At 40.2% G+C, this 14,967-nt stretch overlaps 1 protein-coding gene across 3 annotated transcripts in view; it reads right to left on the bottom strand.

The window, feature by feature from the left end:
* Positions 1 to 3,847: 3,847 nt before the first annotated feature.
* Positions 3,848 to 14,967, bottom strand: part of SCARB1 (scavenger receptor class B member 1) — a 129,306-nt gene continuing 118,186 nt past the window's right edge. The window contains exons 12-13 of one of the 3 annotated variants that reach the window (XM_073676150.1): positions 10,581 to 10,714; positions 3,848 to 8,739 (exon numbers count right to left, since the gene is read on the bottom strand). In XM_073676150.1, the coding sequence (XP_073532251.1) occupies positions 10,592 to 10,714 (123 nt within the window). In that variant the 3' untranslated portion in view covers positions 3,848 to 8,739; positions 10,581 to 10,591. The remainder of the gene's footprint in view (positions 8,740 to 10,580; positions 10,715 to 14,967) is intronic. The other 2 variants (XM_073676149.1, XM_073676151.1) reach the window with 2 other exon arrangements.

The raw sequence follows: 14,967 nt of genomic DNA, 5'->3' as shown, positions 1-14,967 counted from the left end.
GGAAGCTGCAGCCCTATCTATACAGATGCAACTTCACCATAGTGACTAACCACAACCCCCTCAGCTAGCAGCATCAGGTGGCCGGCGACAATGGTAAACTACTGTGTAGGAACAGTATACTCTACAGCAGTATGATTTTACCATTCAGCACCAGAAGGGTAGGGAATAGTGTTGAGCAAGTAGGTTCTGTTCCGAGTATGCTCGGCCGGAGCTCCGAGTAGTTACAGCTGCTCGGTGATATGTTTGAATCGCTCCCGTGTGCATGATTTGCAACTGTTTGACAGTTTTATTACATGTGAGGAAGGTGTAAGAAATAGACATTCCTCACATGTAATAAAGCTGTCAAACAGTTGCAAATCATGCACACGGAAGCGATTCAAACATATCACCGAGCAGCTGTAAATACTCGGAGCTCGGCCTGAGCATACTCGCCGAAAGGGTTAATAAAACATACTCGCTCAACACTAGTAGGGAACATGGCAATGTTGACAGGCTGTTACGCCAGAGGGATGCCAAGGAGATGGGCTTGTATGAATATCTGTAAATCAGTCTTCCATGCCTTCTCTAAAATAGGGAGGCTTAAGATTTAATTGCAAAATCTATAAAATCTCATAGTTCTAAGTGAAAATTGAAGTAAGGCTCACATTACAACCTCCACATGACCCCTGCTACAAACTGTTAAAGTTGGTTATTTGAAGGATCACAGACCAGGCACGGCTGACAGATTATCTCGCCCGCCATAAATCTGTCGTCTCCCAAGTCTATCACTCATGGCCTCACTGTGACCAGAAAGGCAAGCAGATTACTTTGTGTGCCTTTGCAAATTATGATTATTGTGTTTTTGTGAATGGCATAGATATGACAGACCCGAGACAAATTTTCAGCTTCGTGGCAAACTTAACACATGGTCTTAAAATCACTGGGCGGTTGCACCTACAAACTAATATTGGTCAGATCAATAACAAAATCCATGCCATGTGTGCAATCTATAGAGAGATAAAATATTAAAAGGAAATATGGCATTAATATCTCCTGCCTAGGACCTCCAGGGGCAAAGATATCATGAAAGTTTGGGATCCCATAATTTTCCAAAGACCTAGCCACATCCCATGACCAGCCCTGTTATAAGTCACTGAAGGGGAGGTATGTGGGCATGACTTGTGTTAGGAAAAGCAAGTGATAAACTATAATCAGTGTAGGTCCTGGGAGATACAGTTCACTGTGGTGCTTTACAGTTACCCGCAAAAAAAAGCGCTCCCCTTCATAAGAGTCAATCCAGCGACATGTTTAGTACATCTCTTCAGTTTATCAGTTTTATTTAAAACAATTATATATACTGTATTGTTTTGTTCCCATTTTGTAACATCTTTTTAAAAATATACAAACACTGCCTACTTTTTGGATTAAATATATAAAAATGAAAAAGATTTATTTCTCTTGTTCTCTAAACCACAATCCTGAAGCAATACGCCATCTGTAATGAGTGTCTAATCGGCCTGAATAAATTGTGGTGGTAGCTAGGTCATGCTCTCTAAGAGTTCCCCAATAACTGGACTAGTAGTGAGAAGAGCCGCAACCTCGTCTATCACCGAGTCAATTGCGTAATTGTCCTGATGATTCAAGACGGCCATGTGTGTGATCTCCCCATTGTTACATACACTGTATAATTACATATACATACATACATACATACATACACACATATACACATATACACAGTACAGACCAAAAGTTTGGACACACCTCATTTAAATATTTTTCTGTATTTTCATAACTATGAAAATTGTACATTCACACTGAAGGCATCAAAACTATGAATTAACACATGTGAAATTATATACTTAACAAAAAAGTGTGAAACAACTGAAAATATGTCTTATATTCTAGGATCTTCAAAGTAGCCACCTTTTGCTTTGATGACTGCTTTGCACACTCTTGGCATTCTCTTAATGAGCTTCAAGAGGTAGTCACCGGAAATAGTCTTCCAACAATCTTGAAGGAGTTCCCAGAGATGCTTAGCACTTGTTGGCCCTTTTGCCTTCACTCTGCAGTCCAGCTCACCCCAAACAATCTCGATTGGGTTCAGGTCTGGTGACTGTGGAGGTCAGGTCATCTGGCGTAGCACCCCATCACTCTCCTTCTTGATCAAATAGCCCTTACACAGCCTGGGAGGTGTGTTTGGGGTCATTGTCCTGTTGAAAAATAAATGATGGTCCAACTAAACGCAAACTCGATGGAATAGCATGCCGCTGCAAGATGCTGTGGTAGCAATGCTGGTTCAGTATGCCTTCAATTTTGAATAAATCCCCAACAGTGTCACCAGCAAAGCACCCCCACACCATCACACCTCCTCCTCCATGCTTCACGGTGGGAACCAGGCATGTAGAGTCCATCCGTTCACCTTTTCTGCGTCGCACAAAGACACGGTGGTTGGAACCAAAGATCTCAAATTTGGACTCATCAGACCAAAGCACAGATTTCCACTGGTCTAATGTCCATTCCTTGTGTTCTTTAGCCCAAACAACTCTCTTCTTCTTGTTGCCTGTCCTTAGCAGTTGTTTCCTAGCAGCTATTTTACCATGAAGGCCTGCTGCAAAAAGTCTCCTCTTAACAGTTGTTGTAGAGATGTGTCTGCTGCTAGAACTCTGTGTGGCATTGACCTGGTCTCTAATCTGAACTGCTGTTAACCTGCAATTTCTGAGGCTGGTGACTCGGATAAAATTTATCCTCAGAAGCAGAGGTGACTCTTGGTCTTCCTTTCCTGGGGCGGTCCTCATGTGAGCCAGTTTCTTTGTAGCGCTTGATGGTTTTTGCAACTGCACTTGGGGGCACTTTCAAAGTTTGCCCAATTTTTCGGACTGACTGACCTTCATTTCTTAAAGTAATGATGGCCACTTGTTTTTCTTTATTTAGAATTCGTATTATGGCAAGAAAAAAGCAGCTAACAGTCTATTCAGTAGGACTATCAGCGGTGTATCCACCTGACTTCTGCACAACACAAATGATGGTCCCAACCCCATTTATAAGGCAAGAAATCCCACTTATTAAACCTGACAGGGCACACCTGTGAAGTGAAAACCATTTCCGGTGACTACCTCTTGAAGCTCATCAAGAGAATGCCAAGAGTGTGCAAAGCAGTCATCAAAGCAAAAGGTGGCTACTTTGAAGAACCTAGAATATAAGACATTTTCAGTTGTTTCACACTTTTTTGTTAAGTATATAATTCCACATCTGTTAATTCATAGTTTTGATGCCTTCAGTGTGAATGTACAATTTTCAAAGTCATGAAAATACAGAAAAATCTTTAAATGAGAAGGTGTGTCCAAACTTTTGGACTGTACTGTACATATACACACACTAAAAACCAAGCAATGTGAACTGAGGTCTAAGATGGTACACATGCAAGAAATAGGAGCATGTTCACACTAGCAAAAAGAAGCAAAACCTACTAAAGACAAAAAATATATCTCATACCCTACCATCATTATATATAAATGTAAAGCAAAGTTGCATATTAAAAATAGGGTACACACACACTGTATATCTATTGGCACCAACTGAAGCACATCAATTTTCAGCTGCAGATTTTACTGCTCTGTCTTTGACCAGGACGGTTTGGTAGATCTACTTTGCAATATTGGGTTAAAACCGCTGTTGTAGCAAATAAACAGTCTTAAAGGAAAAGATAATTGTGCTCTTTAGAATATTATTTCTATGGAGGACTTTGGCTTTTGAGTTCATAAATATTATTTTACTAGCAACATGAGTACAGGGATTTCAAGGAACAATTTTCCAAACAAGAAATTCCAGAACCATTTGCTGCAGTATACGCTACAAAATAAAGATATTTCATGTTTCATGCTTTTAATTCAAGCACTTGAAAGCAGAACCCAAATACATAAAATACCCATTAAAGTCCATGTTACAAAAATGTTTGGCATCCTTTATTGTCTTTTATGCTTACTACAATGATTTTTCATGCAAAAATCAGTCTTTTAGGCGTAACATTTTGGCACCTCTTGATCAGCAAAATGAGCAGAACCATTAAGTCTTGTCTAAAAGTATCTAAGGAAAAACAGTTGGTAATGCGGACTAAACTCTAGAAATTTTAAATAGCAGCAATCTAATAATTGTCAAAGGGCGAAAGAATCGATCAGTGGCTCGGACGAGTTAGTGCCTCTGGCTGGAAACTAAAGTCTAAACTGAAGTCTAAAGCCTGACTTTAGAGACAGATAAAATATCTAATCTACATTCATTGTACAAATTACACCAATACATTAATTTCACCAGCAAACAAGAGAACTCCTTAGTAATTTACACCTATGATGTACGAAGCATGTCATAAGAAGTCCGATATAGTGATCAGGTAGTGAACTAAAGGATGGTAAACAATATGTGCATGGTACTACTGTCTCTGACCTGGGTTTATGTTTGTTCTTTTGCATAACAAAATGGATTAGTGTACAAATCTTTACAGAGAAGATCAGCTCTATAAAACAGAATCTGGTTTGGCACAGTTTTCCCTCCATCACCAACTCTATAAGAATGGGAGGCAAATGGAGACATGCATGTAGCATCTTAAAAAGGTTGTTCCCATCAGTCTTTTAAGACATCCAAGATTTAGTACAACCTTCAGGTTGTTTTAAATGTTATTCTCATCTCAGATTCTCTACTCGAGGTTTAGCCATCGAAACAGTCAAGCATAGGAGGAGCCACACAGTTTGTGATGGCTGTTTCAAATGTCCGTGATGATCAGTCCGCTGCCGGATCACAATGCACATCTGACCTAAGCGAGAGAGCATTATTTCTATGAAGCAGTCTTGCTCAGGTGAGGAGATGAACAGCCAACCCGTGCATTGCAATCAGATATTGTACCGATCATTGACATCTGAAAAACAGTCTTAATGCACATAAAATGAACGCGGATCAGGGCTCGTGCAGAAAACCGTATTACCTGTCCGAGTGCGACCCGACAAAACATTGAATTACACCTGGACCAATGTTATGCATGACCTTATAGTATAACGAGTCGGGGGCGATTCAATGTTTTATCGGGTGGCTTTGGACAGATACGAGTAATACGGTTATCTGCACAAACCCTAACCCGCATTCAGTTTTTTCCCTCGGACAGACGGTCCAGGCGGAAGGTGGGGGAATAATGAATGGGAGAAAAAAAATAAATAAATATAAAATCGCAGCATGTCATAGTTTGACATTATATACAGATCGTACTCGGCCATACAAGTCAAAGTGTGTGGGAAAACATCGGACTGCATTCCGATTTCCATGGACCGACCGAATAGGGATTTTTTTTTTTTCTCCATCTTCTCCTCATCCGAGTGAATCGGATCACACCATCTTCATACTGAGCAGAGTTTGATTAGAGTTCAATTTACATAATGGACCAGATTCTCTCAAGAGAATATGCAGTCATGCAACCCAAGCCTTATGGAAACCCATAGAAGCTCTTAGCTGCTTCCCAAGCTCCACCTTCAATTATATGCACCTGGACCACGTCATTTCTTTCTCAGGCAGGAAAAGCTGTAAATTGAAGTGTATTAGATGGACATGGTTTAAATAAACAAAAAGGACCACAGGAAAGTCATAAATTTAAAACATTTTTTTTAAACTTCCATTTATAACATGATGTGAATACAGAACAAAGATTACAGTATGGAACTGCAGGGAGAAAAGTATGTAGCACCTTCTGCAGAACAGGGAGACAAAAGGGTAGAACTAAGCTGGGAGTTTTCAGTAAGCATTAATGCAGTACAGCTTGTGCATGTTTTAATATGTTCTGTGTTGTGTAAACCTGGCCCAATCCAAACGTGATGATTTCAGTGAAAGAACAGTTTTTCCTAACGCTGTGGTAAAGTTTTTTTTTTGTTGTTGTAAAGACCTTAAAAAGGCCCAAACAGGATCAATAAAGATTGTATTTTTGTAATCCAGATTTTGCTCAGTCAGCTAAAGTTAAACCATATTTGGTGAAAAGGTGTGACGTGCATCAGTGAGCAGAGACATAAGTACAGGTAATAGACCAGAGAATATGATAAATGGATTACCAGCAGGTATCCATCTCCATAGTAGAGCACTTGCCCAGCCCAACGTATGGCGATCAAATACTTCCTGAATAATCAGTGTCCCAATAGCAGTGGTGTTAAAACCTGCACATTCCATCTTAAAGACTGTCTCAAGTTTCATCTTCTGGAGAACTGCTTCCCTGTCTCCCTTTTCTGCTTGCTGGAGTAAATAGTACGCTTCTCATAATTCACATGTTGGCCCAACGACATGGATGCATAGCTGAACCAAAATTGTGCGCTCTCTAAAGATGCAAGGAAAAGCAGCTTTGCCTCTGGGAGGAGTGGAAGAGCCCTGTGACACTGAAGCTGGCAGATCCCAGCAATTCGGCCAGCATCACAGCAGGACGTACAACCTCCGTAGCAAAGCAGCTTTTAAGTGTTGTGCTCGATTCCTAGGAAACTGACCAATAAAGATAAGCTGCTGCAGTGTCCTGTTTAGTCTGCTACAAGCAGTAAACTATAAAATTAAGAACCCCTCGGTTCTCGAGAATGGAGAAAACGTAAGACATTATAAATTAACAAAATTGCTTGCTGCACGCACTTTGCAATTTTACCCATTTAAGAAACTCAATTCATGATACAGTTGAAGTGAGGGAAGAAAGCCCAGTGTTTTGTAAAGCATACATTTCATACATTAAAGCACGATATCTATTTTATGGCACAAAACTTTTTTTTTTTTTTTTAACATTTATATTCAGTCACATATACGAATTACATCAATATAATTTACATTTAAGCAGTTTTATAAATTACTTTTCACAATGATATATAAAAGGCACCAGGGTTCCATTTAATTAAAAAAAATTTAATGGATTTGTTTTTTTTGGTGTATTGTAAGACTTTTCTGTGCAAAACACCTAGGTTCTAAATGGTTCCAAAAAGACTATGGGGAATAGGGTGGTTGAAATTCTCTAGATTGACCAACACCCCGAGCTGATCCTGAGGTCATAGGATTACAGCACTCTTGTAGAATACTGGACAGAGTAAAATTATACTATGCTGATTAGGTGGGCTGCATTCACACCTCTATAGGATCAGACAACATCAGAAGAAAGCAGGAAAACCTTAAAAGGGCTTAGCTTTTTTTTTTATTTCCACTGATGAGGTTCTCTTTAATGAACCATTAAGGCAATGTGCTCCCATCACATTTTGGGCCATACAGCTGTGGCTCAGTCAGTGATTCAGTCTGTATCCCTGAGAAAAAAAAAAGGGGGATTTGGACTGGTCACTTTATACTTTGTCTTACCTCCATTCAAGCAGCATCTATTTTTTCAGGCAACCACAAAATCATGGTTTCACCTACACCACTGCTGGAACAGAGGCAAAACAGTACACAGCGACTACCTCATTATAGTTAGTTTTGTTGGGAGCTTCATGTGAACAGAAAGTCGCAACAGGAGTTACAAGCGCGTTTCCCGAACAGGATATGAACCTGGACTAATGTAGATGTGTGAAGCTAGCCTTATAAAGACAAACATTACCCTGAGATGTTTGAAGCAATTACTGCTTGAGAAGTTCAGTGCAATACTGAGGAGCAAAGCTGTGTCGCAAAAAAAATTATTTCAGAAAACTATTTTTGTGGCCTTGTATCAACCGTGTGACCTCAAACAAATAATCTGAGATAAGAGCAGATTTTCCTAAGAAAGAGAGATAAGTGCTTCGTAAACATAACACAGGGCAACTTGGATGATTAAAGCACAGTCAATTGAGAAATACAAAGCTTGGATATTATGCTGCGACTTGGATATCAATAGTGCTACATAATGTCACCTTTTCCTCAGGGGGTTTATTTAGGGACGGCTGTTTCCAAATGAAGGCTGGCAATAACATACAAGACTACTAAAACAGATTCTCTTAATACTGAAAACATGAAACCATTCTGAAGAAGGGGGGGGGGGGTTCTAGCTTTAGTATACAGCTACTATACTGGCACTCGTAATGGCTTAAGTTATAGCAGCATTAATAAGTGCAACTACTAATCAGTGAGTGACCCAATGATCCCAAGGCACAGTCAGATGAGCCATGTCAAAACAAGATTGTGCAGTCCTTAGTGCATTAATTTTCACAGATCTGAATGGAAAGCACAACAATTTCTGCATGACATGAGCTGCAATGCCATTTCATATACCAGGTCCTTTAAAAACACATAATGAAGGTGCCAGTCTAAACCGTTTTCTCCTGAAAATATAATGGTCGTCCAGGATTTATGGCAGTAAAAACTACAATGGTTCTTCAGCCAATAGGTGAATGAGATTGCAATAAATTTCAGTGTAGTGGCTGTGAGTGCCAGTAGGCTATAAGACAGTCAGTGTAATTATAAGTTGACCTTATAACCCTGTAATATTTTGCTGTGGAATGTGTGGAAACCCCCGCACCACCATATGAGTTCAGTCTGGCAGATTGTAGAGATGGTGATGTTTCCTCTGGTCTTCTATGGATATTTCACCACAGTTTGTAAGTCATGTTTGTTTATATTAGTGGGTATCAGTCACAGAACTAGCTCTTAAAAACAGATCTTTAAATGGTCCATTGTAGCGGGTATTGAGAATTATCAGGTTTGAGGAAAGTCATAATCTGGATCTTCAAGAAGCTTTGCATCATCAGAACATTGATCTGCTCGAGTTATTTCACCAGCGTCTTGCAAGATCTCCTCCCGTTTCTGTGAAACATTAAAGCACAGATTAGTACTTTCTAAAGCTACAGATAGAGTCTGCACCATTTCAGTCCTATTTTTTCCCACAGTAAATTGAAGCACTGAACAAATTGTAATTAAAATTCTAGTAAAGATAGAATATCTGAGGTGGTCCTCTGAGAATGCTATGGTCACTTGATAGACACTTTAGAAGGACTTGGCACACTGCAGAAGGTTTGCAAAATTGGTTCCATTTATAGAAATCTGATGGTTTCAAAGCTTTCCACAATACAGAGCAAATACTGTCAATTTAAGTGGCTCTATGATTTATGTAACTTGGGTACACCCACAAACATCACTGAATGAAGGTCTGTAAACCAGAAATGTGTAACTTTCTCCATAATTTTGCGCAATTTATTACTCTTCAGGAGGATGACTGAATTATGAAGTATGGTAGAATAAACACTATGGGGAAATGCAAAACACAAAACATAGACCATACAATATTAAAATACTATTCGTTTTAGTATGTTAGTATAATTAATTTCAAGCAAGCATAACATTCATTCACATCCAACATTTTATTCTTCTGCCTGGGTATAAAAAGGAGTTTTATTATGAAGACCACCCTTTTTAAAATGAAGTGACCCAGGGACAGCAGCAGATCCATCTGTGACTCCAGCTTTGGTCTTCATGCAGTTCAGATAATATCTAATTCATTGAGGAGAGGAGGTCCTGAACATGGAATGCCATGCCCATATATGTTCTAAATGGGCATATGGGAAGGAGTTATCTTTAGCAAAGGGCATGGTAAATTAAATTTGCTTTGATTTTAGCCTTTCCAAATCACTTTACATTTTAGCACTTTGGCTTTTGGAAGATTGAGAGGAGAAAAAAAAATAGTTTTTTTTTCTGATGACAAGGGCTTGTTTTATGCAGGAGGAAAAAAAAACAAAAAATAAATAAATAAAAAAAACAAAACAAAAAAACACTGCCTTAATTTTTCTATAGGACTAGTGCATGGAGTCCTTGAAGTTTGCACATATAGCCATAGCTGTGTGTCCAATGCTGTCATTTTCCTTTACTTGGCATGTGAAATTGAGGTTTTAATGACAAGTTTGAACTCTGATCACTGCTGTGATCAAAGTTCAAACTGGCCACAGGAAGGTGCCCATTGTGTAAACCAGCCCCCAGCGGCCATGTATGGAGCAGGCTCAGCTCCTGATCCTACTCCATACACAAGCACATGACAAACATATCAGGAAGAAATTAAAAGTGTTCAGTAGAAAAATAAAATTTTCCTTCACACCCAAGTTAAATGTCAAACAGTATTTCTAAGATTTTAAAAGAGAACCTGTCACCCAAACTACGGGCAGCATGAATCACATTCTAGAAGTGAGATTGCAGCCAAATATATTTTTCTATACAACACTTTAGTGTTTCAGAGAAAATATATAGTTAGAGGATCCAGCCAGGGACCATAGGGAGAGATGAGAAGCCCAGCACCACTCTAAAAGATTGACAGGGAGAGGCCTGCATGTATATATACACAGATATTGCTTAGATATAGCTCATCTTCATGGTTAGCCGTGAACAATACTGTTGCACATAAACCGTGTGCATGGATGATCGATAATCCACACTGAAATTCCATAGACCAAGTGTAAGTATTCACCAGCTGTGAGGCATGCAATATACTAATCTAGATAAGGGTTAAATATTAGTGGCAGTTGCCCTTTTTTTGGAGCATCATAAAATGTTTTACAGAAAGATATATTACAATACAGAGAACTTTTCTATTGCCTTCTCTTGACTACACAAAATGAAAATAGAAAATTAAAAATAAAAAACCTTCACGTATACTCTACCTTGTACGCACCTATAATTTGGCTTCCAGTAGCACAGTTCCATTAGAAGCAGTCAACTTTTCTTTTTGAGCTTTAGTGATATCATAATTTTCATCAAACTTTTTATTACTACTCCAAAATAAGCAGAATTTTTCCTAAAAAATAATTAGGCTCGTTTGTAACATACAATGATGGGCAAGTGACATAGGTTAGCTCTAAAATGTTAGAAGTAGAAACTCCCAAATGCTTTTCTGCAAAAGGGATTGACTGGATTATTACATAACTAGAGCCATTACATTAAAGTTAACAAACTGTGCTTTAAAATAAAGAAATAAATAAAAGACTACTCATGTTTTCAGAAGATCAAAGTTGTAACTTTAAAAAGAATGAGCAGTCAGAAAAAAAAAATACAATTGCATAAAGTGATTTTGTACTGTGAAACATTTTAGGACGATTTATTTACTGTTGAAAAAAGCAGAATTCACCCACGCCATTTTTATTTTATTTTTTTATTTAAAAACCTTCTTGCAAAATCTTCTTAAATTTGGTCATGGCAAACAGATTAAGCGATAATTTGCATAATTTAATTTTCACTCATTTGGAAATATAATAATGTTAGTACATTTAGTATTGTGGCAACAAAATCTTCAACACATACATGATGCTGTGCAGCACAAGTAATTAGATACATTAAAGTGCATACATTTCCATTGTAAAACACAACATGCAAAGGAATGAAATACAGACAATGATATGACTGAATGAAAGCTATGACATTTTCATTCAATTTGAGGCTTCTCTGATTTGCCCTCTGTTAATCTTTTTTAATGAGCCCCTTTCCAACCTAGCCATCTTTGAGACTCATACGGATGTAAATAAGACCTCATAAGCAGATGTGTGACTGTTCGTCTATCAATGTAGCACTGGTAGATTAATAGTCTATTCTATAATCAATCATTCTGCCCCTGCTATAATAGAAATCATATTTTCATGCATGGACTACCTGATGAACCCATGATAGACATGGGTTTGTACAAAGCAGCCAAATCTGAACAGGCAGAGTTCTAGGGGGGTTAGGAAAAAAAAAAAAAAAAGGGGAAACAACCTGAACAGAGGAGAAGACTCGCTCAGGCAGTCGCAAAATCACTCAAAGATCACTGCCTTGCACTAATGGAGGGGGATCTTGTTCCTTGGCTGCTTTTAAAGAAAAAATACAAGTCATTGCTTAAGGGGGAGGATAATTTGTTTGTCCAGTTAGATTTAAAAAAAAAACAAACAAACATAAAAAACAAACAGGTAGAGTATAGCCCCCGTCTCACATAGCGAGATCGCTGCTGAGTCACGGTTTTGGTGACGCAACAGCGACCTCACCAGCGATGTCGCTATGCGTGACACTTTGCAGCGATCAGGCCCCTGCTGTGAGGTCGCTGATCGCTGCAAAGTGTCCTGGACCATTTTTTGGTCGTTGCCCTCCCGCTGGTCAGCACACAACCTCCCGCTCACTGTAGCAGAGTGGTAACCATGATAAACAGCGGGTTACGAGGTGCGCATGTGCCCCTAGTAACCCGATGTTTACCATGGTTACGAGCCTGCTCCTGCTTCAGCAGCAGGCTGGTAACCAGGAGCAGGACATCGTGGAAAGATTCTTTCCACGATGTCGCTGCTCCCCTGATCGTTGGTGAGCCTGCCTGTTTGACAGCTCACCAGCGACCACATAGCGACGCAGCAACGATCCCTGACAGGTCATATCGTTGTCGGGATCGTTGCAGCGTCGCTAAGTGTGACGGGGCCTTAAGGCTTGATGGAACAATCCCTTTAAAGCAAAAAGGCCATTGACATTTAGGAAGTCCGAGGTTCAGTCCACAAAACACTACACAAAAACAAGCAACAGTAGATCGGTGCTTGTAAACAGCAGCTTTTGCTCTGACTAGATTACATGGACAGCCATTATTCTGCGAGGACGACATCTATTACTTCACTTGTTGACCATCAGCTCAGTTTATTTTTGCACAAGTCAGAAGAGACTCTTTCCACAGAGTTTGTGGAAAGGGGTTTTAGATTTCAAATTGGCCGTTTGACCCTACATGCCATGTGAAGGTTTATTAATATATATATTAAAAAAAAAAAAAAATTTGCCTAATTCTATGCAGTACTGCAAGAATTTATTTTATGTGCCCACTACGCAGAAATGCTCCGGCTTTTCCCTGAGCGTTCCTGCATCTCCCGGCAGAAAAAAAGGCATGCGGATTGTACATGCGGATTTCCTGCAAGGGACATGCGGATGTGAAGCGTTCTTCACTTGCATTTCTGCATGCGGGTTGTCAAGCGCTTTCCAAGCGATTTTAGCATCACTTGGAAAGTGCTTGACAACTTGGTCACACTATATAAATCCATGCAACCGGCATGGATTTATATAGTGTGACCAAGTTATAGTAAAAGAATGGTAAAAAATAAAAATTAAACAAACATACTACCCTTCCAATGGCCCCTGGTCTCCTTATCCGATGCGTCCGGTGTTTTGGGCGGCTCACGATTGTCTAAAGGACCTTCCATGACGTCATTTAGTCATGTGACAGGTCACCCGACCGCAGACGTCAGCGGTCCTTTTTAGACAATCGCGAGCCGCCCAACACACCGGACGCATCAGATAAGGAGACCAGGGGCCATCAGAAGGGGAGTATAATGTACTAGATGGTGGCCCGATTCTAACGCATCGGGTATTCTAGAATATGTATGCGGCCGACCGGGCGCGACTAATCACCGAAGCAGTGTTTAAATGGGTTGTGCACTACTTTAAAATTAACCCCCAAATGTATCCCCCCGGGGCCCCTAATGAATTTTGTAATTACATCATGTTGTCAATACTGCTTGTGACAACATCGCTGACCACGCACAGCCAGCACGCAATTCCCCCGGCTGCAGCCGGCTCTTGCTTCCGCTTACATCACGACTATTTGAGGCTGCAGCCAGGGGTCTCCTGTTCCGCGTACCACGGTGAATGAAACGTGACTGAACTATGTCGCACTGTGACTGACAGAAAGTATTCATTAAACGTGACAGAAGTACATCACACACTCTGACAAAACATGTTCAGAACATCATGGGCAGTTGGTGAGTCACATGACCACATGGGCGGAGTCAGCCCTGCTATCTCCTGACTTGTTTTGAAATCCCGCGTCGCTGATTGGCCGCGGCCGGACCAATCAGCGACGCGGGATTTCCTGGACGGACAGACAGACAGGATAAGCCGATTATATAATGTATTTTTTTTCCCAGTACTATGGTACCCTGGTCTGGAGGAGAGAGTCTTCTCCAGACCCGGGTACCATTCGCACATTGAATCGCTTAATATCCGCATGTGCACATGTAGTTATGCGGATATTAAGTGATTCAATGCAAGTCAATGGCGGCGAAAACGCTGCGATTCTGCAAACTAATTGGTAGTGCTGCGTATTTTTGTGCAATGATAATCTGCAGTGGATATTGCTGCAGCATGTGCACAGCACATGGGGGATTATCATTGGGGAACATAGCAGACCTTCTACCAAGTGTTTCTGCAGCAGAATTGCCGCTGCGGAAACGCTTAAAAAACGCATAGCGGGCACACAGCCTTAGAGCTTTAAAGCTTTGACAGTTTATGGTGCTAAGGTTTATCACCTTACATTTCCCCTCACTTTGTAGTCTGGTTTCTTAACTATTCTTCCACCTATACTTGGATTCATGTGTTCTATAGATTAAAGATTTGCTGAAATGGACTGTCCACCCTTCAATACTAAATCATTTATTTTAGATCTACACTTACCAGTTTGTTTTGTTGATTCTGCAACGCTCTGCTCCTGAGATATGGTCCATCATTCCTGTATGTCATCTAGTCTTAGCAAATCGGTCATCAACTTTTCACTAATGGAGTCTTAACCCCTTCTCGACAAGCGTAGCAGATGCTTGCTTTACTATGCAGTTGACATCTGCATGTAACAGCAGTGTATGGTGCCAAGCTCTGATCATTGCTATTAACACCTTAAAAGCACCACTCCAGTGGGTTTTTTTAAATTTTAAATTTCAGCACCGAGTGATGCTACTTATCCAAGCTCCCAGACTCTAGTAGCATACTTACCAGCTGCCATTTTCAGCCCCTACTGGTGCCGTTCCAGTCCCACAACACAATCTCGCCATCTTGTGACTGCAAATTCTGACGATTACCTCAGACATCCAGTCAGTCTATAAGAGCCTTTTTTCTGGCTCTGTTGCACTGCATTGTGACCTTAGATCAGAGCCCAGCAAACACTGGAGCGAGCCGGCAGATCACAAACTGCAGAAGACCGACCAGAGTGGCACCGATAAAAGATGAAGATAGCAGCTGGTAAGTAGGAGACTAAGTGCAGGGAAGTTCCATTAGTAACACCACTCC

The sequence above is a fragment of the Phyllobates terribilis genome, unplaced genomic scaffold, assembly GCF_046119375.1.
Source record: "Phyllobates terribilis strain yellow unplaced genomic scaffold, ASM4611937v1 Scaffold_1__5_contigs__length_1240528914, whole genome shotgun sequence".
In the NCBI taxonomy this organism is placed as follows: domain Eukaryota; kingdom Metazoa; phylum Chordata; class Amphibia; order Anura; family Dendrobatidae; genus Phyllobates; species Phyllobates terribilis.
This window is presented reverse-complemented; position numbering and strand designations above follow the sequence as displayed.